The sequence below is a fragment of the Trachurus trachurus genome (genome assembly GCF_905171665.1).
Source record: "Trachurus trachurus genome assembly, chromosome: 6".
NCBI lineage: Eukaryota > Metazoa > Chordata > Actinopteri > Carangiformes > Carangidae > Trachurus > Trachurus trachurus.
In genome coordinates, this window is record NC_139897.1 from 35,507,309 (window position 1) to 35,531,074 (window position 23,766).

Here is a 23,766-nt window from a genome sequence, read left to right on the forward strand (position 1 = left end):
CCGAGCCGAGCCGGACTGGACCGGACCGGACCGGACCGGACTGAGCCGAGCCGGACCGGACCGGACCGGAGCTCTGCTGAACAGACTCTGTTTTTCTACCTGTCACATATTTAAGTGTTTTTCTAAGGCGGCCATTTTGACCTGTATATTTAATGTTAGTGACTCTTTTCCATTTGTACAGATGTTATTGATTATTGGTGACTGATTAAAGGGTCAATCAGACTCCACAGGGTACAGATGTATTGATTATTGGTGACTGATTAAAGGGATATGCCAACATTTTTTTTTCGTGTCTTGCCTCACTCCTGAGTCCATGACCAGCAGATAGACACCATCCTTTCCACTGTGCGTGCAGTAACAAGGGAGATAGAGCCATATCGCCCGTAATTAGCTTAGCTCAAACACAGTGTATGGGTAGTGTTAGCCTGCCTCCACCTAAAGTCGCTAATTAGCTTAGCTCAAACGCTGGAAGTGTATAGGTAGTGTTAGCCTGCCTCCACCTAAAGTCGCTAATTAGCTTAGCTCAAACACTGGAAGTGTATGGGTAGTGTTAGCCTGCCTCCACCTAAAGTCGCTAATTAGCTTAGCTCAAACGCTGGAAGTGTATAGGTAGTGTTAGCCTGCCTCCACCTAAAGTCGCTAATTAGCTTAGCTCAAACACTGGAAGTGTATGGGTAGTGTTAGCCTGCCTCCTACCTGAGCTGAAATCAGCAGTCAGAAGCTGATTTCATTTTAGCTCTAAACTCTGTAAATATTTCACTTTATCCACATTTCAAACATGTTTAGGTGAGAAAGTAGCCGTTTAGATCAGCAGTGTGTCGTTAATTTGTCTAAATACCAGCTGTTTACAATTTTGTTGGGACGAATTTGGCGCTACTCAAGCTAGCCGTTGTGACCAACGCACTTCCGGTTACTTCCACAAAATTAAACACCCGTTGCCCTTTACATACAGAAAACCATGAGGATAGAATTTGTGCTTTTACTTTGAAACAGGAAGCTAACCTACCCTCGATGTAGCTAGCTTGAACCAAAATAAAGCATCTTTGCTTTGGCATTTGACCGCTCAAGATGCCTTACCGGAGAGTTTTGTCAGCTCTGAGACGAAGATCGGCCCGCCGGTTTCCGTTTAGAGTTGCTGAAGAGTTTCTCTGATGACTTTAGGTGGAGGCAGGCTAACACTACCCATACACTTCCAGTGTTTGAGCTAAGCTAATTAGCGACTTTAGGTGGAGGCAGGCTAACACTACCCATACACTTCCAGTGTTTGAGCTAAGCTAATTAGCGACTTTAGGTGGAGGCAGGCTAACACTACCCATACACTTCCAGTGTTTGAGCTAAGCTAATTAGCGACTTTAGGTGGAGGCAGGCTAACACTACCTATACACTTCCAGTGTTTGAGCTAAGCTAATTAGTGACTTTAGGTGGAGGCAGGCTAACACTACCCATACACTTCCAGTGTTTGAGCTAAGCTAATTAGCGACTTGAGGTAGGAGGCAGGCTAACACTACCTATACACTTCCAGCATTTGAGCTAAGCTAATTAGTGACTTTAGGTAGGAGGCAGGCTAACACTACCTAAACACTTCCAGTGTTTGAGCTAAGCTAATTAGCGACTTTAGGTGGAGGCAGGCTAACACTACCCATATACTTCCAGTGTTTGAGCTAAGCTAATTACGGCGATACGGCTCTATCTCCCTTGTTACTGCACGCACAGTGGAAAGGATGGTGTCTATCTGCTGGTCATGGACTCAGGAGTGAGGCAAGACACGAAAAAAAAAAACATGTTGGCGTATCCCTTTAAAGGGTCAATCAGACTCCACAGGGTTCAGATGTTATTGAGTATTGGTGATGGATTAAAGGGCCAATCAGACGCCACACAGGGACCACCAGCTGCTTCTGCATCGTTTTCTTTATTCGTTTTTCTGCAAAGGTACAAACAGCTGTAAAATTGCATCGGGCCTGAAATGCGTCAGGTTCGATTCCGAGTGTAGGAAATATAAATAGTCGCAAAAATCATCATCGAGTCCTTCAGACGGGACGAGGCCGCGGCGAGGACGGCGGCGGCTGTGGCGGCGGCGGCGGCTGCTCCAGAACCAGACGACGAACCCAGAGAAACCAAAGACACTTAAAGCGTTAAAAACCTTCAGCCTCGCAACAACAACTGCATCATCATCATCATTACATCATCATCTCCATCCATCGTCGTCTTCATCGCCTTCGCCTGCTGCTGAGGTCGACGACGTGTCATAGAAACCAGTTACATCATCACACGGCGGCCTGGGGGGGGCGGGGCTTAGGGAGCAGAGGGGGCGGGGCTACAGGAGGGGGCGGGGCTACAGGAATGTCTGATGAACGTCGTTGTTGTGTAACCGTGTTGTGTTGTTGAACGCAGCCTGAGGAGGAGAACCAGCTCCTTGACGGCGCCCGTGCGTTTTATTTTAATTAATTAACCTCTTAACGTTCTCTGAGTCACAGGTTCACGTCTCCACGGCAACGCCTCGGCCGGCCAGCTAGGCCACACCCCCCTCCTCGGTGACATCATCACTTCCTCTGAACGTGCGACTCAGAGAGAGAGAGAGAGAGAACAGAACGGATTCTTTGACCTTTGACCTTTCAAGTCGAGCGTCACCATGATTATAACACACACACACACACATTAAAACACACACACACGCACACACACATGTTAAAACGATGGACCGTCTCCAATGGCAACGGCGGCGGCGGCGGGAAAGAAACGACAGGAAGTGACAGTGAGAAAGACGTCAGGGCTCAGGAGATTTTCAAAGTAAAAGCAACAAGTTCATGTGAAGGGGAGGGGGGGGCAGAGGGGGGGCGATGACATCACTTCCTGGTCGAGGAGCTGTCGGCCAATCACATGCAGGCTTGTGTGTCTGTCTGTGACGTCACAACAACAAGAACAAAATGTAAAAACAGTCCATGTCGTCGTCGTCGTCGTCGCCGGGGGAAACCACTGTGCTGTGCTGGGCGAACATCCCATCCCATCATCATCATCATCGTCGTTATCACACGCTGCCCGCCCAGGTGCACTGTGGGTAACGTAGTCCATCCTGAGCTCTGATTGGACGGAGAGCCACAGGGTCAAACTGAGTCTCTCACCTGACGACAACCAACCAGTTAATCAATAAACCATAATATTAATAATAATAATCAGTGAAGTAAAAAAAAAAACTCTGATATCTGATAGGTCTATCACGCTATGACATCACGCTATGACATCACGCTATGACGTCACGCTATGACATCACACTCCTCTGATGTTGATCAGTCCATAACGATGATGATCGGTGTATCAGCTGCTCCAGATGTGACAAAGCTCGTTTGTCCCACAGAGCGGCAGAGACCTCGAACGCAGCACGACGACGACGACGAGAGGAAGATGGAAAACTAGAAGCCAAAAGATTAAAGGAGGAGGAGGAGGAGGAGGAAGAATAAAAAGAAGTAGGAGGAGGAGGAGGAGAAAGAGGAGGAAGGAGAGAGGAAGGAGAGGAGGAGGAGGAGAAAAAGAAAGGAGGAGGATAGAGGAGGAATAAGAAAAAGAAGGAGGGAGAAGAGGAGCAGGAGGAGGAGAGAGGAAGAGGAGGTGGAGGAGGAGAAAGGAGGGAGAGGAGAGAGGAAGAGTGGGAGGAGGAGAAGAAAGGAGGAGGAAGGAGAGGAGGAGGAGGAAAAAGGAGGAGGAGAAAGGGGGAAGGAGGAGGAGTAAAAGTAGGAGGAAGAAGAGGAGCAGGAGGAAGAGAGAGAAGGAGGAGGAAGAGAAAAAAGGAGGAGGAGGAAGGTGGAGGAGGAGTAGGAGGAGGAGCAGTCAGTCCGTGGTCTGCAGCAGCAGCAGCTCCTCTGCTCCTCCTGCTGCTCCTCATTTGAGCAGAGCCTTGTAGAGGAGCAGCTCCTCTGCTCCTCCTGCTCCTCCTGCTCCTCCTGCTCCTCCTGCTGCTCCTCATTTGAGCAGAGCCTTGTAGAGGAGCAGCGAGCGCGAGGTGGAGCGCTCCTGCTCCAGGCAGAAGATGAAGTCCCTGAGGTTCACTCGTGTGATTCGCTGACGGAGCTGCTGGCGGGAGGAGGAGCCGGAGGAGGAGCCGGGGCCCGAGCCGGACGCCACCTAGAGGAGGAGGAGGAGGAGGAGAGGAGGAGTTAGATCCTTCAGAATAAAGGTAGACGTTTCTACAGGACGAATCTCCTTGTTGTTTACAACTACTTCCTGGTAGAAAACCAGCATGAGAACAATAGTGACGGACGAGAGTTTCTCTATATTTATCTACTTTTTCATGTCACTATATCACCGTTTAGACTAATCTGATGTTTGTAAAGTTTATAAAACCAATGACTGGACAAACATTACTATTAACGTGTGCATGTTTTTGTAATTAGTCATGGTTATCATAGATTAGCCGGGCTAACGGTTAGCTACCTGTTTAACTTTAATAACTCAGTGACTCAATAAACGCTCCATGAAAAAATATTTTCTCCAGCGGATATCTGAGTTCCAACATGACTGAGCTAACTGGAGTAGTTTCATGTCGTGTCCCACAACGGGAGGGTTTTAACAGCTGACGTCCTGCTGTTAGCTTAGCTACCGTTAGCTTAGCTACCGCTGTTAGCTTAGCTGCTGCCGTTAGCTTAGCTACCGTCAGCTTAGCTACTGTTAGCTTAGCTACCGTTAGCTTAGCTACCGTTAGCTGTCCCTGTCAGCTGAGCCACTGATGCTTTCTAGACACTGTGATTCCCCCAAACTGAATAAATACAACACATAGCAACACAAAACACACACACAGAAATAGTAATGTTTCTTCAATCATTTCAGATTTGTCTAAACGGTGATAGGGCGTGAAAAATATGATATATAGCTAAACTCTCGTTCGTTACTATTGATCTCATTCAAATTACAGCTGGTTTTCTACCAGGAAGTAGAATGTAAACAACAAGGAGATTTGGTCTATTAAAGCTCCTTCAGAATAAAGATAGATGTTTGTATTAAAGCTCCTTCAGAATAAAGGTAGATGTTTGTGTTAAAGCTCCTTCAGAATAAAGGTAGATGTTTGTGTTAAAGTTCCTTCAGAATAAAGGTAGATGTTTGAGTTAAACCCTCATGAGTCCAGACCTGCAGCAGGAACCAGATCTCCACTCCCTCAGTCTCAGGTGTGTCTCACCTGAGGACAGGTAGGTAACGCCCGGCGCCTGCAGCCACACACACACAGCCACACACAGCCACACACAGCCACACACACAGCCACACACAGCCACACAGCCACACACAGCCACACACACACGCTCCCACACGTTCCCAGCACTCACACACTCCAGTGGTGTTCAGGGGCCGTAGGAGAAGTCAGCGTCTCTGTCAGGTGTGAACTCAGCTATTTCCATATCTATATTAACATGAGGTTCGTTGACCAATGACCTTTGACCTTTAACCACCATCAGTACTAGAGCTGCAACTATTGATTAGTTTCATTATCGATTAATCTGTTGATTATTTAAACCTTTAAAGGGATAGTATCATTTTTTTAAAGTGTGGTTGTATGATCTCCAAATAGCCCCTAAGTACTTTAATTGCAGTAGAAGACTCTCTGCACTCCTCCCATTAGCAACGCCAGCCCATAATAGCCCTGCCCAGAGATTTACAACATACAGTGTTGTGAACAGACCCAAAGAAACGGCCTATTTTCACGGCCTAAAAGAGGTTTTACCTGAAAGAAAATACACAGTTCCGTTGTTCACTATAATATAATTTTTTCCAGCCCTTCAAAGTGCAGGAAAAACACAGTTTTTATTTGGACCTAACCAACTCACGTATCCCTCCGCCCAGGGTTAGCGCCGCCGATCAGCAGTTGGTTCGGTCCAAATAAAAACTGTGTTTTTCCTGCACTTTGAGGTCATACAACCCCACTTTTAAAAAATGCTACTATCCCTTTAATCGATTAGTTGTTTGGTCAATAAAATGTTAAAAACAGTAGATCAACATTTACTTCAAAAACTCAAACTCTGGGGGCAGAATGCCTCCATGTGGGGGGGGGGGCTCTAGGTTTAACCCTGTGTGTTCTGACTCACAGGTAAAGAATGAAGCTCCAGGTCCACACCTGAACACAGCCTGAGCACACACACACACACACACACACACACACACACACACACACACACACACACACACACTGAACAGCTCCCAGTTTGCCCTCTGGGGGTAGGCTACTGCCATTCAGTGTTGTGTAGAGTTTGTGTGGATGTGCTCTATATGTTCTGTGTTTTTTGCCCTTCTGCAACATGAATTTCCCTTTGGGGACAATAAAGTTGAAAGTTGAAACTCATCAATAATCGGTGAACAGGAGTTTTTATATAAACATTATTCGTTCAATATTTTAATTATCTTCTAAGAGTTTTATTTTTTATTTTATTGTTTAATCCTTGTGTTTCCATGGCAACAGGGTTACTGTAAAACCCGTCAGCCCCGATCAGTCGATCGGCAGCCAATAATAATAATAATCATCAATGAGACGTCGTCGTCCTCGGTCACAGCTGCATCGCTCACATTTCCCACAATGCACTGCCCCTGAAATGTTGGATTACCCCCCCCCCCCACACACACACACACACACACACACACACACCCCCGAAACTATGCTGCCTTTGTTTGTGAGGCTGCAGGCCGAGCCTCAGGCTGGATGTGTGTGTGGGAGGGGGGAGGGGGGGAGGGGCCTGAGCACGAGGCAGGACCCCCCAGGCCATGCCCCCCCCCCACAGAGTCTATGGCCCCGGGGGGTCAGGGGGGGGGATGGCTGCAGGCTCAGACTGACCCCCTTCACTCAGATCTGCTCACACTCACTACACAGAGAGAGTGAGTGTGTTTGTTTGTGTGTGTGTGTGTGTGTGTGTGTGTGTGTGTGTGTGTGTGTGTGTGTGTGTGTGTGTGTGCAGTCAGTCAGGGCGTCAGGGAGCAGTGACATCACTCTGGTGGTGGCGCCCCCTGCTGATTGGACGGAGGCTGCAGGTTTATTATCTTATTAAGTTAAGTTTATATTCAGTGTTTTACTCTGGGACAGACAGTCAGCAGGACGGGGGGGGGGGGGGGTTGTGTTAATGCTGCAAAGACTCTGGACTTGTGTTGTGTTGTTCGTTAACTCTTTTGCGACCACACTAATTCCTCAGCACATCCGCTCAGGACCACATGTTTTTGGCTATTTGTTTACCTTTTATCTCACGTCGAACCGAACTATGTACGTCACCTAGAAACAAACGGTCTTCACGTGATTGAAGAGTGACTTTACAACGTGCTTCTCGAAAAAACGGCGAGTTTTTCTGCCGTTTCGTTCGTGAGTAAGAAGGAGGAGAAGAGAGCTGGGTTTCTCCAAAAACGGAGCTCCCGCTCTAGTTTCAGAGAAAAACGCACTTTTGTGTCAAGTGGCAATCTGCTCATTTTACCGCTACTCTGCAGTGTGGCGTCTCCCAAATCATTTCTACGGCTAAATAAATATATTTGTAGGAACATCTGGGGGGTGTGGCAGCCTGGAGAGCAGCGGTGCAGCGGGGCGGGTCTCTGGCTGCAGCGCAGCAGCTCCGGGACACTGCTGTGTGACTGGCCGGCGATGAGTGCTCTGGGGCGGGGGCGGCCGGTCACAGCCCCCGCTGCTCAGTGCCCGCTCCGCTGCACCGTGAAAACAGCCGTGATAACCGGCTTTCAGATCCGAGTCTCCAAACCATAAACGTTTGTAACAGCACCGGAAAAACTCGCCAGATTTGTCGTCGGTCGCTTTTGTCAAAAGAGGGTTTGGAAAGTCGCCAGATTCAGCGAGAAAGTGGCAACACTGTAGCCGACAGCCGCACAGCGCTGCACGCTGTCCCCACAGCAGCATTCAAGGAGAACGATTACTCAAACAAAACCAAGATCACACAGTTTATAAAAAACATTATGTTTTGATTGTAGTTTTAAACAGTTTTACATATCAGAGGAACCATATTCACACACAGGGTACCTCAGAGTGTCTATTATCCTAATCTGTAAAAAAACGGTTTTGACGAGTTTGCTCGTCAGTGGTCGTGAACGTTCGGCAGGCTGTGACGAGTTAACTCGTCAATGGTCGCGAAAGAGTTAATGACTCTGTTTGTGTTGTTCTGGTTGTTTTCTACTCCAGTGTGTGTTATGAGGAGCTAGACCTTCAAAATAAAATACAGATGGTAAAAACTGAGATAAAATAAGACTGAGGCCGTTTTCCCAGAAGGCCACAGTTTCCGCTCAGTGTGGATCAAACTTTGTTCACTGTGATTTTATTCTGAAAGGGTGTTAGCCCCTCCCCCTGAGAGGCTGCTCTGAGTCGGGGCTTTTACTTTGAAGGCTTCAGTTGTGAGAGTTCCTATAGATAGATATCACATGACGTCACACAGCGTTCGCAGCCGGTCACAGCGCCATCTTGGGTACCGACTTCCAAAGGCAGTCTATGGGCTGTGACATCAAATCTCACAAAAATAGTGGATAAACCTTTTTTTATTACATGGCTCTATTGAATGTCGTATTCCGATAATTTATTGATATTTCTGATATTTATTTACATCTTGATTTTGCATTTAACAGTCTGTTATTCCTGTTTAACAGATCGTTGCTAAGTAAAATACACTAGGTAGGGACGCCGCTCTGATCAGCGCAGCACAGAGAAGAGAAACTATGCAGGATATTTACTTTCTGTTTCATTTTTACCGTCATTAAACAGCTTGGGAGACATGTACGCCAAGGGAGGCTGCCTCACTCTACTGAGTGTGAGCGGCACGTACGTTCACGTTGCTTTCGTGAATTGTAAACACACAGACGCCCCCTCGGTTTTAGCGTCCAGCTGTTTAGCGGCTAATTCAACAGCAGTGATGGATAACTGTACCGGAGAGGCTCAACATGAGCTTCATTTGAGGAATAAACGGCAGCTTTTACCTGACGGGAGACCGACGCCTGAGCTACGGTAGCTAACAGCTAACAGTTAGCAGCTTTTACCTACTTTTCCTCTCTCCCTCCCTCCCCCCTTTCTTATACACGCACACACACGGCCCAGGTTGTCTGTCATATCTGCTGTAAACCTTGTAATAACAGCTTGTTGAGTACAGTTAAAACTATTGTTGCCTCGGTTTGAGTGTGGATTAATTGTTAACGGTTTGTGATAACGTAACTGTGTAGATGGTGGATTGTGATGAGAAGGTGTTGCACATATTTTAAGACTTATCTGTGCAAACCATTGTGCAAAACCTGTTTGTTGTGACTTTTTGCGTGATAAGATGATTTGCCGAATTCTTCTTCCATTCCTGCAGCCTTTTGTCTCAATGTTAACGATGGCAAAATGTCCAGATATTTTATTACTTTATGAAAATAAATGTCTGTGAGTTAAAAAGAAGTGGGCTACGCATTTCTGATTTGATTTGGCTTTTCGTGTATTTGGAGGAGAGACAGTGAGAGCGAGCGAGAGAGAGAGAGAGGTCCGCTGGGTGAGCTAGATTAACTTTTAACGGGAGAGAGAGCGGCGCACCGCGCTGTCAAAGATCGTCTCAGCAGAAATGATGTGTGCTTTCAAGGCAAGGCCATCAAAATGAGAAATATCCATATCCAAACTACATCAGGCAGCAGTCTTCTGGTCAGAGAGGATGTGGCTGCACTGAGCTGAATAGAGGTTAACTCAGTGTTCGGTACCCAGCATGGCGGAGGCCAGGTGGAACGCACCGTGACGTCACCTACTGATAAGTATCTATAGATTACACACAGCAACGGCCATCTTTGATTTCTGGACCGTGTTTTGTCGACTAGTGCTGAGTTCAGTTCCTGCGTCCAATCAGGAGCTGAGCCTCTGATTGGACGCGGTGTGATGTCACAGTGATGTCAGAGTGATGTCACAGTGATGTCAGTGTGATGTCAGAGTGATGTCAGTGTGATGTCAGTGTGATGTCAGTGTGATGTCAGAGTGATGTCAGTGTGATGTCAGTGTGATGTCACAGTGATGTCACAGTGATGTCACAGTGATGTCACAGTGATGTCAGAGTGATGTCAGTGTGATGTCACAGTGATGTCACAGTGATGTCACAGTGATGTCAGAGTGATGTCACAGTGATGTCACAGTGATGTCACAGTGATGTCACAGTGATGTCACAGTGATGTCACAGTGATGTCAGTGTGATGTCAGAGTGATGTCACAGTGATGTCACAGTGATGTCACAGTGATGTCAGTGTGATGTCACAGTGATGTCAGAGTGATGTCAGTGTGATGTCACAGTGATGTCACAGTGATGTCACAGTGATGTCAGTGTGATGTCAGAGTGATGTCACAGTGATGTCAGTGTGATGTCAGTGTGATGTCAGAGTGATGTCAGAGTGATGTCATAGTGATGTCATAGTGATGTCAGTGTGATGTCAGTGTGATGTCAGTGTGATGTCACAGTGATGTCAGTGTGATGTCACAGTGATGTCAGTGTGATGTCAGAGTGATGTCAGTGTGATGTCAGTGTGATGTCAGTGTGATGTCACAGTGATGTCATAGTGATGTCATAGTGATGTCAGTGTGATGTCACAGTGATGTCAGAGTGATGTCAGAGTGATGTCAGTGTGATGTCACAGTGATGTCACAGTGATGTCAGAGTGATGTCAGTGTGATGTCACAGTGATGTCAGAGTGATGTCAGTGTGATGTCACAGTGATGTCACAGTGATGTCAGTGTGATGTCACAGTGATGTCAGAGTGATGTCATAGTGATGTCAGTGTGATGTCAGTGTGATGTCAGTGTGATGTCACAGTGATGTCAGTGTGATGTCAGTGTGATGTCAGAGTGATGTCATAGTGATGTCATAGTGATGTCAGTGTGATGTCACAGTGATGTCATAGTGATGTCATAGTGATGTCAGTGTGATGTCAGTGTGATGTCAGTGTGATGTCACAGTGATGTCAGTGTGATGTCACAGTGATGTCAGTGTGATGTCAGAGTGATGTCAGTGTGATGTCAGTGTGATGTCACAGTGATGTCAGAGTGATGTCAGTGTGATGTCACAGTGATGTCACAGTGATGTCAGAGTGATGTCAGTGTGATGTCACAGTGATGTCAGAGTGATGTCAGTGTGATGTCACAGTGATGTCACAGTGATGTCAGAGTGATGTCAGTGTGATGTCACAGTGATGTCACAGTGATGTCAGTGTGATGTCACAGTGATGTCAGAGTGATGTCAGAGTGATGTCAGTGTGATGTCAGTGTGATGTCAGTGTGATGTCACAGTGATGTCACAGTGATGTCAGTGTGATGTCAGTGTGATGTCAGTGTGATGTCAGTGTGATGTCAGTGTGATGTCAGTGTGATGTCAGTGTGATGTCACAGTGATGTCAGAGTGATGTCAGTGTGATGTCACAGTGATGTCAGAGTGATGTCAGAGTGATGTCACAGTGATGTCAGAGTGATGTCACAGTGATGTCAGTGTGATGTCAGTGTGATGTCACAGTGATGTCACAGTGATGTCAGTGTGATGTCACAGTGATGTCACAGTGATGTCAGTGTGATGTCAGTGTGATGTCAGTGTGATGTCAGTGTGATGTCACAGTGATGTCAGAGTGATGTCAGTGTGATGTCAGAGTGATGTCAGAGTGATGTCAGTGTGATGTCACAGTGATGTCAGAGTGATGTCAGAGTGATGTCAGTGTGATGTCAGTGTGATGTCAGTGTGATGTCAGAGTGATGTCAGAGTGATGTCAGAGTGATGTCAGAGTGATGTCAGAGTGATGTCACAGTGATGTCAGTGTGATGTCAGAGTGATGTCAGTGTGATGTCAGTGTGATGTCAGAGTGATGTCAGAGTGATGTCAGAGTGATGTCAGAGTGATGTCAGAGTGATGTAAGTGTGATGTCAGTGTGATGTAAGTGTGATGTCAGAGTGATGTCACAGTGATGTCAGTGTGATGTCAGTGTGATGTAAGTGTGATGTCACAGTGATGTCACAGTGATGTCAGTGTGATGTCACAGTGATGTCAGTGTGATGTCAGTGTGATGTCACAGTGATGTCACAGTGATGTCAGTGTGATGTCACAGTGATGTCATAGTGATGTCAGTGTGATGTCACAGTGATGTCAGTGTGATGTCACAGTGATGTCATAGTGATGTCATAGTGATGTCAGTGTGATGTCACAGTGATGTCAGTGTGATGTCACAGTGATGTCAGTGTGATGTCACAGTGATGTCAGAGTGATGTCACAGTGATGTCATAGTGATGTCATAGTGATGTCAGTGTGATGTCACAGTGATGTCAGAGTGATGTCAGAGTGATGTCAGTGTGATGTCACAGTGATGTCACAGTGATGTCAGTGTGATGTCACAGTGATGTCAGAGTAATGTCATAGTGATGTCAGTGTGATGTCACAGTGATGTCACAGTGATGTCAGAGTGATGTCAGTGTGATGTCACAGTGATGTCAGAGTGATGTCAGTGTGATGTCAGTGTGATGTCACAGTGATGTCAGAGTGATGTCAGTGTGATGTCACAGTGATGTCAGAGTGATGTCAGTGTGATGTCACAGTGATGTCAGTGTGATGTCAGAGTGATGTCAGAGTGATGTCACAGTAGTGTCAGTGTGATGTCAGAGTGATGTCACAGTGATGTCAGTGTGATGTCACAGTGATGTCAGAGTGATGTCACAGTGATGTCAGAGTGATGTCAGTGTGATGTCACAGTGATGTCACAGTGATGTCACAGTGATGTCACAGTGATGTCAGAGTGATGTCATAGCGGGGTCTCACCTCGGCCCCTCCCCCTCCTCCTCCCGGTGAGTCCATCTTGCGTTTCTTGCGCGGGCCGATGGCGGCGAGCGCCGTGAGGTTGGCGTCTCGTTGTCTCATCTGAGCCAGTTCCTGCTGCTGCATCTGAGCACACACACACACAGACACACAACAACACGGTTACACAACTAGATAACACACAACAACACGGTTACACAACTACATAACACATTAAATATACATAGAAATAAATACAGATATATAAAATAAAATAAAATAAAATAAAATAAAATAAAATAAAGACTGAACCGACCTCCTTGGCCTTCTGCTTCAGACGAGCCTGTTCTGGGTCTTCCTGTCTGGCTCGACTCTGGACACACAGAGGATCATCATATAACACTTTAAATGTCTGTTATTGGTTGGCTTTTCAGAATAAAGCGCAGGTTTTCAGAGTAAAGCGCAGGTTTTCAGAGTAAAGCGCAGGTTTTCAGAGTAAAAGCGCAGGTTTTCAGAATAAAGCACAGTTTTCAGAATAAAGCACAGGTTGGTTTTCAGAGTAAAGTGCAGGTTTTCAGAGTAAAGCGCTGGTTTTCAGAATAAAGCACAGTTTTCAGAATAAAGCACAGGTTGGTTTTCAGAGTAAAGCGCAGGTTTTCAGAGTAAAATCGCAGGTTTTCAGAATAAAGCGCCAGTTTTCAGAATAAAGCGTCAGTTTTCAGAATAAGGCACAGGTTTTCAGAGTAAAGCGCAGGTTTTCAGAATAAAGCGCAGGTTTTCAGAGTAAAGCGCAGTTTTCAGAGTAAAGAAGCGCAGGTTTTCAGAGTAAAGCGCAGGTTTTCAGAGTAAAGCGCAGGTTTTCAGAATAAAGCGCAGGTTTTCAGAGTAAAGCGCAGGTTTTCAGAATAAAGCGCAGGTTTTCAGAGTAAAGAAGCGCAGGTTTTCAAAGTAAAGCGCAGCTTTTCAGAGTAAAGAAGCGCAGGTTTTCAGAGTAAAAGCGCAGGTTTTCAGAATAAAGCACAGTTTTCAGAATAAAGCACAGGTTGGTTTTCAGAGTAAAGTGCAGGTTTTCAGAGTAAAGCGCTGGTTTTCAGAATAAAGCGCAGGTTTTCAGAGTAAAATCGCAGGTTTTCAGAATAAAGCACAGTTTTCAGAATAAAGCACAGGTTGGTTTTCAGAGTAAAGCGCAGGTTTTCAGAGTAAAATCGCAGGTTTTCAGAATAAAGCGCCAGTTTTCAGAATAAAGCACAGTTTTCAGAATAAAGCGCAGGTTGGTTTTCAGAGTAAAGCGCAGGTTTGCAGAGTAAAGCGCAGGTTTTCAGAATAAAGCGCCAGTTTTCAGAATAAAGCGTCAGTTTTCAGAATAAGGCACAGGTTTTCAGAGTAAAGCGCAGGTTTTCAGAATAAAGCGCAGGTTTTCAGAGTAAAGCGCAGTTTTCAGAGTAAAGAAGCGCAGGTTTTCAGAGTAAAGCGCAGGTTTTCAGAGTAAAGCGCAGGTTTTCAGAATAAAGCGCAGGTTTTCAGAATAAAGCGCAGGTTTTCAGAGTAAAGCGCAGGTTTTCAGAATAAAGCGCAGGTTTTCAGAATAAAGCACAGGTTTTCAGAGTAAAGAAGCGCAGGTTTTCAAAGTAAAGCGCAGCTTTTCAGAGTAAAGAAGCACAGGTTTTCAGAGTAAAGCGCAGCTTTTCAGAATAAAGCGCAGGTTTTCAGAATAAAGCGCAGTCACCTTGGCAGCCTTGAGCAGCATCTCTCTCTCCTGCTCGTCCTTCCTCTGCTTCTCCATCCGCTCCAGCGACTCAAAGAACCGGAGCTGAGACCGCACGTCTGTCGTCGCTTCATGCTGATCCTCATCCTGGGGGGGGGGTTAAAGGGTCATGACGTTAAAATAATCTCTAGAATGATCTTCTTCTTGATCAGATGCAAGAACATGTCAGTATTCCTCCTGGGGAATGCAGAACTGCTGAAACTTACCAAACCTATCTCCTACTACACTTTCTGCTCAATTGTCTACAAACTTGCTAGAGAGCATCTTCAGACTGTCCTCCACAAAACTTGTTTCTCGGATTTTTGATTTATCAAAGATTGAGCCTACAGTGCATGAAGACATTTGACTGTAAACCTGTAAACATATACCATCCAATTATTGATAAATGCATCTTACATCTTCCTGAAAAAACTGACAATATTTTGGAGTCATGGTTGATGAAGTTCGGCAAATATCAGAATTTTATCTCAAAAACTGAATTTTGTGAATGTTGAATTCTGCTCTCATGGGAACAACTGCAGTCAATGTAAGAGTGGCATTTTTAAACATCAGATTTGCTGTCATGATGTAATATAGTATTTATGTATTATCAGATTTTAGTCTTGATAACAGAGTTTCTGACAGTTAGACAGCTGTTTGAGATCTACTGCTGCCACCAGGAGCCGGTGTGATCTAAACAGCTGGCTAAACAAGCAATAACAACTACAGTAAGGAGGAGTTCATTATCACTGACTTTTTTTTTTTTTGCTGTGTTCAGGTCGGATTTGGGCCGAAAATTGACAATAAAAGACTGAGACTGGGGAGACTGGTTCAATTTTGGTCTTCAGCAGCAGCTCAGATATTCATTTTCAGACCCGTTCAGACCTCTCTCTCTCTCCTCCTCCTCCTCCTCCCAGGTCAAATTTCTGACCAATGAGAGAACAGTTGGTTCACACATGGCATTTGTTTACAACTTTGGACCGGTTGGGACTGTTACCATGGGAACCCAAACAACCCAAAAAGAGAGAGAGAAGGCAACAGTTTTATCAGAACAAAGAAACAAACCAGGTGTGAAAACCACCTGAACCTGAACCGACACCAAGGTAGATACTAGTAGCAGTAGGTCTACTGAGGTTGTGTGTGTCTGTGTGTGTCTCTGTGTGTGTGTGTGTGTGTGTGTGTCTGTGTGTGTGTGTGGTTGTGTTACCTTGCCCCCGTCTGCGCGGTGTTGTGCGACGGCCGACACCTTCTCCAGCAGCGAGCGCAGTCTGGTCTGAGTGGCGTGAGAGATGAAGTTCACCACGTCCAGAGGAACCTCGCTGACGCCCAGCTTCCTGGCTAAAGGTCAGAGGTCAAAGGTCACACAGGGGTCACACAGAGGTCAGAGGTCACAGAGGGGTCAGATCATCACATCACATCTTTATTGTCTTATTGTCTGTTGATTGTGTGTCTTTCTTTTTTATCTTCACTAGTTGGGTTTCCATCCAAGTCGTATCGAATTTAGAAGCGGATTTTGTAAAAATGCGCAAAAAGCAAAGCGAATTTATGCCCGTTTCCATTCATTAGTGTTTTGCGATTAGGAGGAGTGCAACGTGAGATTACGTCATAAGAGAGCGTGAATGTATCCAACAGTTGACACTCAGCTGACACTCAACATCATGGACAATTTACGTACTTTCCGGACTATAGACGCACCTGTATATAATCCGCACCAGCTACATTTTAAAAGAAAATACTGTAGGCTACATATTATATAGGCCGCACTTGAAGACGCAGGTTTTCATGTTGTAACATGAGATATTTACACAGAAAGACAGTAGAACTGTGACAGTCTGTTGTGGTTACGCTCCTCTCCTCCATGTGCATCTGTTTAAATACGAAGCCGGTGAAAAATCAATAAATGGAGCGGTGGAAAACGTTACATAACGATGTTACGACGTGTGATTGTGTCGTCTTAACCGTCATAAACAGAACATTACGGGTTACGGAGCGGGTTTGTGTTGCGGTGCAGAGACGAGAGCTGGGACACCGGGGCGTCGCTGGGTGAAGTCCAGCAGCTTCACCCACAAACTCTGCCTCAATTAACATCATCTGTTTCCATAACAAAAACTCGCATTTCCTTTAATCGATACGCTGACAACCCCCCCCCCCCCCAAAGCGTATAAACTTTTATGCACATTTACTGCCTTTATTCGAATTTCTGGCGTTTCCATCCAAGTATTTATTCGCAATTTTTGAAAATGCAAATAAAAAAAGGTGGATGGAAACGCAACTAGTGATGTTTTTAACCACATGGAGGTTTATACCCTGGTATGAATGACAATAAAGGTTATTCAATTCAATTCAATTCAATTCAGTTGAAACCCGTTGTCTCCGTGGCGACGTACCGGTGTCGAGGACGCGGCGGTGCAGCAGCCCCGTGGGCAGGAACGCTTCGTCTTTACAGGAGCGGATCTTCGTCCCCACCAGCTCCGAGCTGGTTGCTAGGATACGGGCGTTCTCCTCGTTGAGGTTGACGCCGGCCATGGACGCCACGTCGTTGATGTCATCATCGTCTCTGAGGGGCGAGGGAGGGGCGAGGGGGGGGGGGGGGCGAGGGGGGGTTACAACAACACTGAACTCATCCTCCTCCACATGCACATTATGGGATGTCATCAACTCTACACACTTCCCTCAGAACAGAGTTATGGGACCTTGTGTGTTTCTGCTGCAGCCAGATTGAAACCCATCAACATATTGACTATAAAACGACGTATTGTCCATATGTTGAAACATGAAATATGAGAGAAAAGGCAACTCTTTAATTTACAGGTCGTTAATCACGTGATAAAGTCAAGAAATAACAACTAATTGTGCAGTAATGCCTAGAAACAACGGCCCATTTCATAGTAACAGAGAAGTTTTAAGATTCTGAGATAAAAGTCAGAATTTATCTCAGAAAGAAAGAGTTTTTATCCCAAAATTGTAAAAAAAAATAAAATAAAATAAAAAATAAAAAACTCTGGCCCTGATGCTCTTCTGTATGTTTTTCATAAAGGCTAAAGATGCTTTTCATGTTTTTAATTTTTCGGGGAAAGGACAGAGTTTTTCTCCATCAAGTCAAGTAATTGGCCGTTATTTCTGGACTATTTCTACTCAATCAATAGTTATTTCTGCGATATTTCTCTACATTATTATGAAACTGACTGTTATTTCTAGACATTATGACGTAACTAACGGCCTGTGAATTAAAGAGTCACAGAAAAACCACAGAGTTTCTCTCTGACATGAAGTTTGCTACGGTTCAGAGAGAAAGAGACATGTTGATGAGGACATGAGGCCAGAAGCAGAACAGACTCAACATGTGTTGTTGTGTGCGTCCTCTTTGTAATTCTGTTTTTTTCTTTATTTATAGTCAAAAGTATTTTTCCTAAGAACTGTAAAGTGTAAAGTGTAACTGAAGCAAAGTGCTGTGTTGCTGATTCATTCTAGTTCTAATATAATAATGTAGTGAACTCAATGATTTTCTATGATCAAACACTGATTTATGTGGAAAGAAAAAAAAAGATTCAAACCTAAAAGATAAAACACGTTGTGTTACAGTGACAGAAGCTTCTTATCAATGGAAAACAACTGTAATAGATTACATCATGTATTATTTAAACTGTTGGTCTGGTGACTCTGGTTGTGTTGAGTTTATTTTGTTTTACTTCCAATATCAAATGAAGTAGAGGTGAACTGAACAGCTTCTTCCTGCTGCTGCTTTCAAACACAATGTTTATAGACTTGAATATTAGGACCTTATAACTCCTGTTATTGATTTGATATGTTTTTTCTTTTTTTATATGTTCGAAATAAAGAATAATCAATCAATATTACTACATCCTAACATTTTTTCCAGCTGATAATCAGTCTGAAACACACACACACACACACACACACACACACACACACACACACACGGAGGCTGCTGCCCCCTGTGGCTGCTGAGTGAACTGCAGCTCCACTAAAACATCCCAGTTCCCAGTAGAACATGTAGAATGAGCAGAACAACACAACAACACCACCTACTGGTCAGGACAGGAACAACAACAACACAGCAGTCAGTCCTGCAGCCGGTTGCTAGGTGTAACAGCCCGTTGCTAGGGGCAACGCTCTGACCAGAGGAGCTAACAGGACATCTACCTCATGTTTCATCTCTAGCTTCATTAAACAGCTCCTTTCCCCCTTCCTTCCTTCCTTCCTTCCTTGAATGAATCTGTTCCCTATCCCTCCATCTTTCCTTCCTTCCTTTTTCCCTTCCTTCCTTCCCTTCGTCCTTACTTCTTCCTTCCTTTTTGACCCAATCTGTTCCTTCCCTCCTTCTATCTTTCCTTCCTTTTTCCCTTCCTTCCTTCTTCTAACTTCCTCTTTTGATCCAACCTGATCTGTTCCCTCCCTCCATCTTTCTTTCTTTCCCTTCTTCCTTCTTTCTCCTTTCCTTGAATGAACCTGTTCCCTTCCTCCATCTTTCCTTCATTTCCCCCCTCCTTCTTTCCACAATCCTTTTTCCCTTCCTTCCTTCCCTTCGTCCTTACTTCTTCTTCCTTCCTCTTTTGATCCAACTGACCTGATCTGTTCCCTCCCTTCATCTTTCTTTCCTTCATTTTTTCCCTCCTTCTTTCCACAATCCTTTTTCCCTTCCTTCGTCCTTAAAGCAGATATCAGCTTCACGGCCGTTTCGGCTAATGCTGCGTTCAAGGCAGGCTTTTGAAACCGTAAGTTACAGCTTCAAGTCACAACTACGACTTGGTAGCGTTCCAGGTAACCCGTAGCTCGTGTTTTTACCATCCTGTTGTCTGTGAAAGTTCCCTATAACGGCCACTCGTAACTTCCGACCCGTGAACTCGTACCAGATCGAACTGGTATGACTTCACAGGAAGGAAAAACACAAAGTACGAGTTTCTTTGAACGCACCATGAGTTAGCAGCCCCCGCCCTTGTCAGGCATCAATTGGTCCTCGTGCTACGTCACCACATTCACGCGCATCCCTTGGCTGCACACACAGCCCTTCATGCCGTTCTCTCTCCTCATTGGATAACACTTGTATCCCACAAGGAAAATTTTCTCCTCGGGTTACAGCAGAGCAGAGTGACGGAGAGACTCGTGTTTAGGCTGAAATACTTCATGTAAGTGATTGCTGACGGAAAATAGGACTATTTAGGACTTATATTAACAAAAACATTCCACTGATATCTGCTTTAAATCTTCCTTCCTTTTTGACCCAATCTGTTCCCTCCCTCCTTCTATCTTTCCTTCCTTTTTCCCTTCCTTCTTTCTTCCCATCTTTCCTTTCACCCTTCCTTCCTTCCTCGACCCAGGAGGGCAACAGGAGGTTTAATAATGATTCTCCATATTCAACCTTTAACTCTCTCTGTGTGTGTGTGTGTGTGTGTGTGTGTGTGTGTGTGTGTGTGTGTGTGTGTGTGTGTGTGTGTGTGTGTGTGTGTGTGTGTGTGTGTGTGTGTGTGTGTGTGTGTGTGAGAGCTGTGGCTCCGCCCCCTCACCTGAAGGTCCCGCCCCCCGGGTCGCTCAGCTTCTTCTGATTGGCCGATTGCGCCGCCAGGTTGACCAGACTCTTCCCCACGATGGCGGTCGGTCCTCTGACGAGGCCTGAGGACACACACACACACACACACACACACACATTAAAACACACACACACACACACACACACACACACACACACACACACACACACACACACACATTAAAACACACACAGGGTCACATGACCTGACGGGTCAGAGGGGGCGGGGCCAGAGGTGAAAGGGGGCGGGGCCAGAGGCCAGAGGGGGCGGGGCCAGAGGTGAGCGGGGGCGGGGCCAGGTGAAAGGGGGCGGAGGCCAAAGGGGGCGGGGCCAGGTGAAAGGGGCCAGAGGCCAAAGGGGGCGGGGCCAGGTGAAAGGGGGTGGAGTCAGACTGACCTTGAGGTCTGATGGTCTGGCTGATGACGACCGGTCTGGTCTGGACCGTCTGGACGCCGCCGGCTCGGCCCACCTGAGGAGAGAGAGAGGTTACCTCCACGCCGTGATGTCACCGTGATGTCACCGTGATGTCATAGTGATACAATTTTTCAAATAAACGTTTAAAAATGTCAAGAAATAAGTGGTAAAATTTCTCAAAAATTCAAATTCAAAATTTTGAGATTTTTTTTTATAATTCTAGAAAAAACTGGTAAAAGAAAAAAAAAATAAACATTCTAGAAAAAAGTGATACAATTTCTCAAATTAAAGTTAAAAATGTCAAGAAAAAAATGGTAAAATGTCTCAAAGAAATTCTTTTTAAAAAATGTCATGAAAAAGTGGTAATACTTTTTTTTTTAAAAAAGGTTTACAAATTCTAGAAAAAAGTTGTAAAATTTCGAGAAAAAGTTGGGGACCCCTTGAACCCTTTAGGACCCCTGGGGGTCACGCTGTGACAATTTTTCAAATAAATGTTTCAAAATTCAAGAAATAAGTGGTAAAATTTCTCCAAAAAAGTCGTATAAATTAAAAAAAAAAAAAAAAGTGGTAAAAATTCTGGGGATTTTTTTTTAATTCTAGAAAAAACTGGTAAAATAAAAAAAAGAAAAAGAAAAGAAAAGAAAATTAAACATTTTAGAAAAAAGTGATACAATTTCTCAAATTAAAAAATATGTCAAGAAAAAAACTGGTAAAATGTCTCTAAGAATTTTTGTCATGAAAATGTGGTAGAATTTCAAAAAAAAAATAGTTTTATAAATTCTAGAAAAAAAACTGGTAAAATGTCTCAAAAAAAAGTTTAAAAATTTCTCAAAAAAAGTTTTTAACATGTTGAAAAATGTCAGGGAAAAAACTGGTAAAATTTCTCCAAAAAAAGTTTATGCTGTGATGTCACTGTGACATCACAGTGATGTCACCGTGACGTCACAGCGTACGTATGACATCATCACTGAGCCTGTCCTACCAGAGCGGTGGTGTTGGCGAGCGGCGTGTTGAGCCTGACGGCGCCGGCAGCCGGGCTGATGGGGAGGCGGGGCCTGATGGCGGTGGCCGTGGCGACGGGGGCGGTTGCCGTGGCGACGGCGGCGGGGGCGGGGTGGTGCGGGGCCGAGGTGCCGGCGGGGGGGGGCACCATCAGAGACTGTTGACTGCTGAGCAGCGACTGACGCAGCGCCGGGAGGCTTTTCTGAGGAGACAGGAAGTGATGTCACAGGATGGTCACTGATGATGATGTCACCGTTGTCATGTGATAAAATGTGTTAATATTGATGCTAATTGTGTATTTTGTGATGCCGAAGTGGAAACGATTAGGCACCTTTTTTTTATGTAATTTTTCCCAGATTTTTTGGCAAATAATTGAAGTTTACATCACATCACATTCCAACATACCAATTAATTTGAATGTTAAAGACATACTGTTATACTATAATAATAAAGATAGGAAAATGCAGCACTTAATTAATTTGATTATTCTAATTGCAAAATTCCACATAGCCTACATAAAACCAAGTTTTCCAATGGTTGACCTTTCTTTTAGGGCTGGGACGATCTGCTTTTCTCCCAATTCGATTCTTCTATGATTTTTTGGATGGCGATTCGATTTAAATTGTGATTCTACGATATTGCCGATTCTGTCTATGATTTTTAGTCTTTAGCATTTTTAACATTTATCTGCACACAAACACTGTAGGAGCCTATAAATTAACATACTCCATTATAAAGTGAACTTAAACCCTTTTCAAAACCTGGACTCTCTGGATGTAAAAAAGGCGAACAAATGCACATTGCACAATATTTTAAAAAATTCAACAAAAAGAATAATAATTCAAAAAAAATAAATAATCGATTTTTGAAAAAAAAAAATCGATTTAAAAATCGTCAAAAAAGATATTGTGATATTTATGTGAATCGATTTTTTCTCCCACCCCTACTTTCTTTCCTGTTTTTGAAATTGATTTCAAGAACTACCTTGAATGTATTAAAATAATTGATAATAAAAAACGTATACACAAGCTCTGACACATTGATCCCTGTTCAATCGATCGATCAATAAAACATGATCATGGTGTTAAAGGGATAGTTCACCCAAAATTGAAATGTCCCTCATTATCTCCTCCCCCTCATGTGGACTAAGGGCTGGGAGAAGTTTCAGAGTCCTCCGTGGCTTCTCTGAGTTACAGGGGGTCTCGGCGTAGCAGTATTTGTCCATATAACGGTTGCAAATGGATACCAACTGTCTTCGTAACAAAAAGACACACCAAAAAACATCCAAATACCTCCATGCTGCTCATATGTAATGTCCGTCTTGTATTGAAGCCCCGACATGAGAAATTGTTCCAAATCCAAATCTCGCGAGATTTGGACGGACCAGGAAGAGGAGCTTCTGTTATAAACAAGCTTGAACTATAGACTTATTTAATTTTTTCAGGACAATTTCTCATGTCGGGGCTTCAATACAAGAGGGACATTACATACGAGCAGCATGGAGGTATCTGGATGTTTTTTGGTGTGTCTTTTTGTTACGAAGACAGTTGGTATCCATTTGCAACCGTCATATTTATAACATTTTCTATGTTGTCTGATGTCTTGTTTATCCTAATGCTGCTCTTTATGCCTTTTTAAATTGCCCCTTGGGGACAAATAAAGTGTTTGATTGATTGATATGGACATGCCCCCCTGTAACTCAGAGAAGCCAATTTTGAGTTAACTATCCCTTTAACTCAGTCTCACACTTGATTTCTTTTTGTTTGTTTGTTGTTGTTGTGTTGACCTGTGACCTGTGTTAGGGGGCGGAGCTCCAGCTGTGTGTGGGTGGTTTCCACGGTAACGTACCTTGAGGAAGGGGATGAGGTAGGGCTGTGGAGACGACTTGAGCTCCGCCTGCAGCCGAGTGGTGAACTCCTCCGGCTCGATCTTAGCGTCCTGACACACACACACACAGAGTTACACACAGTTACACAGTTACACACAGTTACTTAGGCTTTGGAATCGCTTGTCTTCTATGCCAGAGGATAGAATAGCCAAAAAAGTCTTTAACTGGGATAAAACACATAACTATCCTTGGTATCGTGACATGAAAGCTATTTTCAGCGAGGCTGATCAACAACATATTGTATATTGTTCAGAACCCGATGTGACTTTGCCATTGGATAGATCCCAGAGATCTTTATGTGATTCTCCCTCTGGCAGTAGAAGTAGGTAGGTTTAACTCAGTACCTGAGGATGAAAGACTATGCACATTATGTAATTTAAATGTAATTGAGGATGAACTGCATTTTGTGTTTCATTGTCCATTATATGATGAAGCCAGAACAGGAAG

The 23,766-nt window shown here is 44.6% G+C and overlaps 1 protein-coding gene across 1 annotated transcript in view; it reads right to left on the bottom strand.

The window, feature by feature from the left end:
* Window positions 1-3,793: 3,793 nt before the first annotated feature.
* The window catches only part of LOC310987749 (transcription initiation factor TFIID subunit 4-like), a 28,900-nt gene continuing 8,927 nt past the window's right edge, over window positions 3,794-23,766 (bottom strand). Inside the window, exons 7-16 of the mRNA XM_083974162.1 lie at window positions 23,280-23,369; window positions 21,412-21,633; window positions 20,412-20,484; window positions 19,992-20,097; window positions 16,854-17,023; window positions 15,674-15,804; window positions 14,449-14,574; window positions 13,039-13,095; window positions 12,747-12,869; window positions 3,794-4,116 (exon numbers count right to left, since the gene is read on the bottom strand). Of these exons, the coding sequence (XP_083830288.1) occupies window positions 3,955-4,116; window positions 12,747-12,869; window positions 13,039-13,095; window positions 14,449-14,574; window positions 15,674-15,804; window positions 16,854-17,023; window positions 19,992-20,097; window positions 20,412-20,484; window positions 21,412-21,633; window positions 23,280-23,369 (1,260 nt within the window). The 3' untranslated portion in view covers window positions 3,794-3,954. The remainder of the gene's footprint in view (window positions 4,117-12,746; window positions 12,870-13,038; window positions 13,096-14,448; window positions 14,575-15,673; window positions 15,805-16,853; window positions 17,024-19,991; window positions 20,098-20,411; window positions 20,485-21,411; window positions 21,634-23,279; window positions 23,370-23,766) is intronic.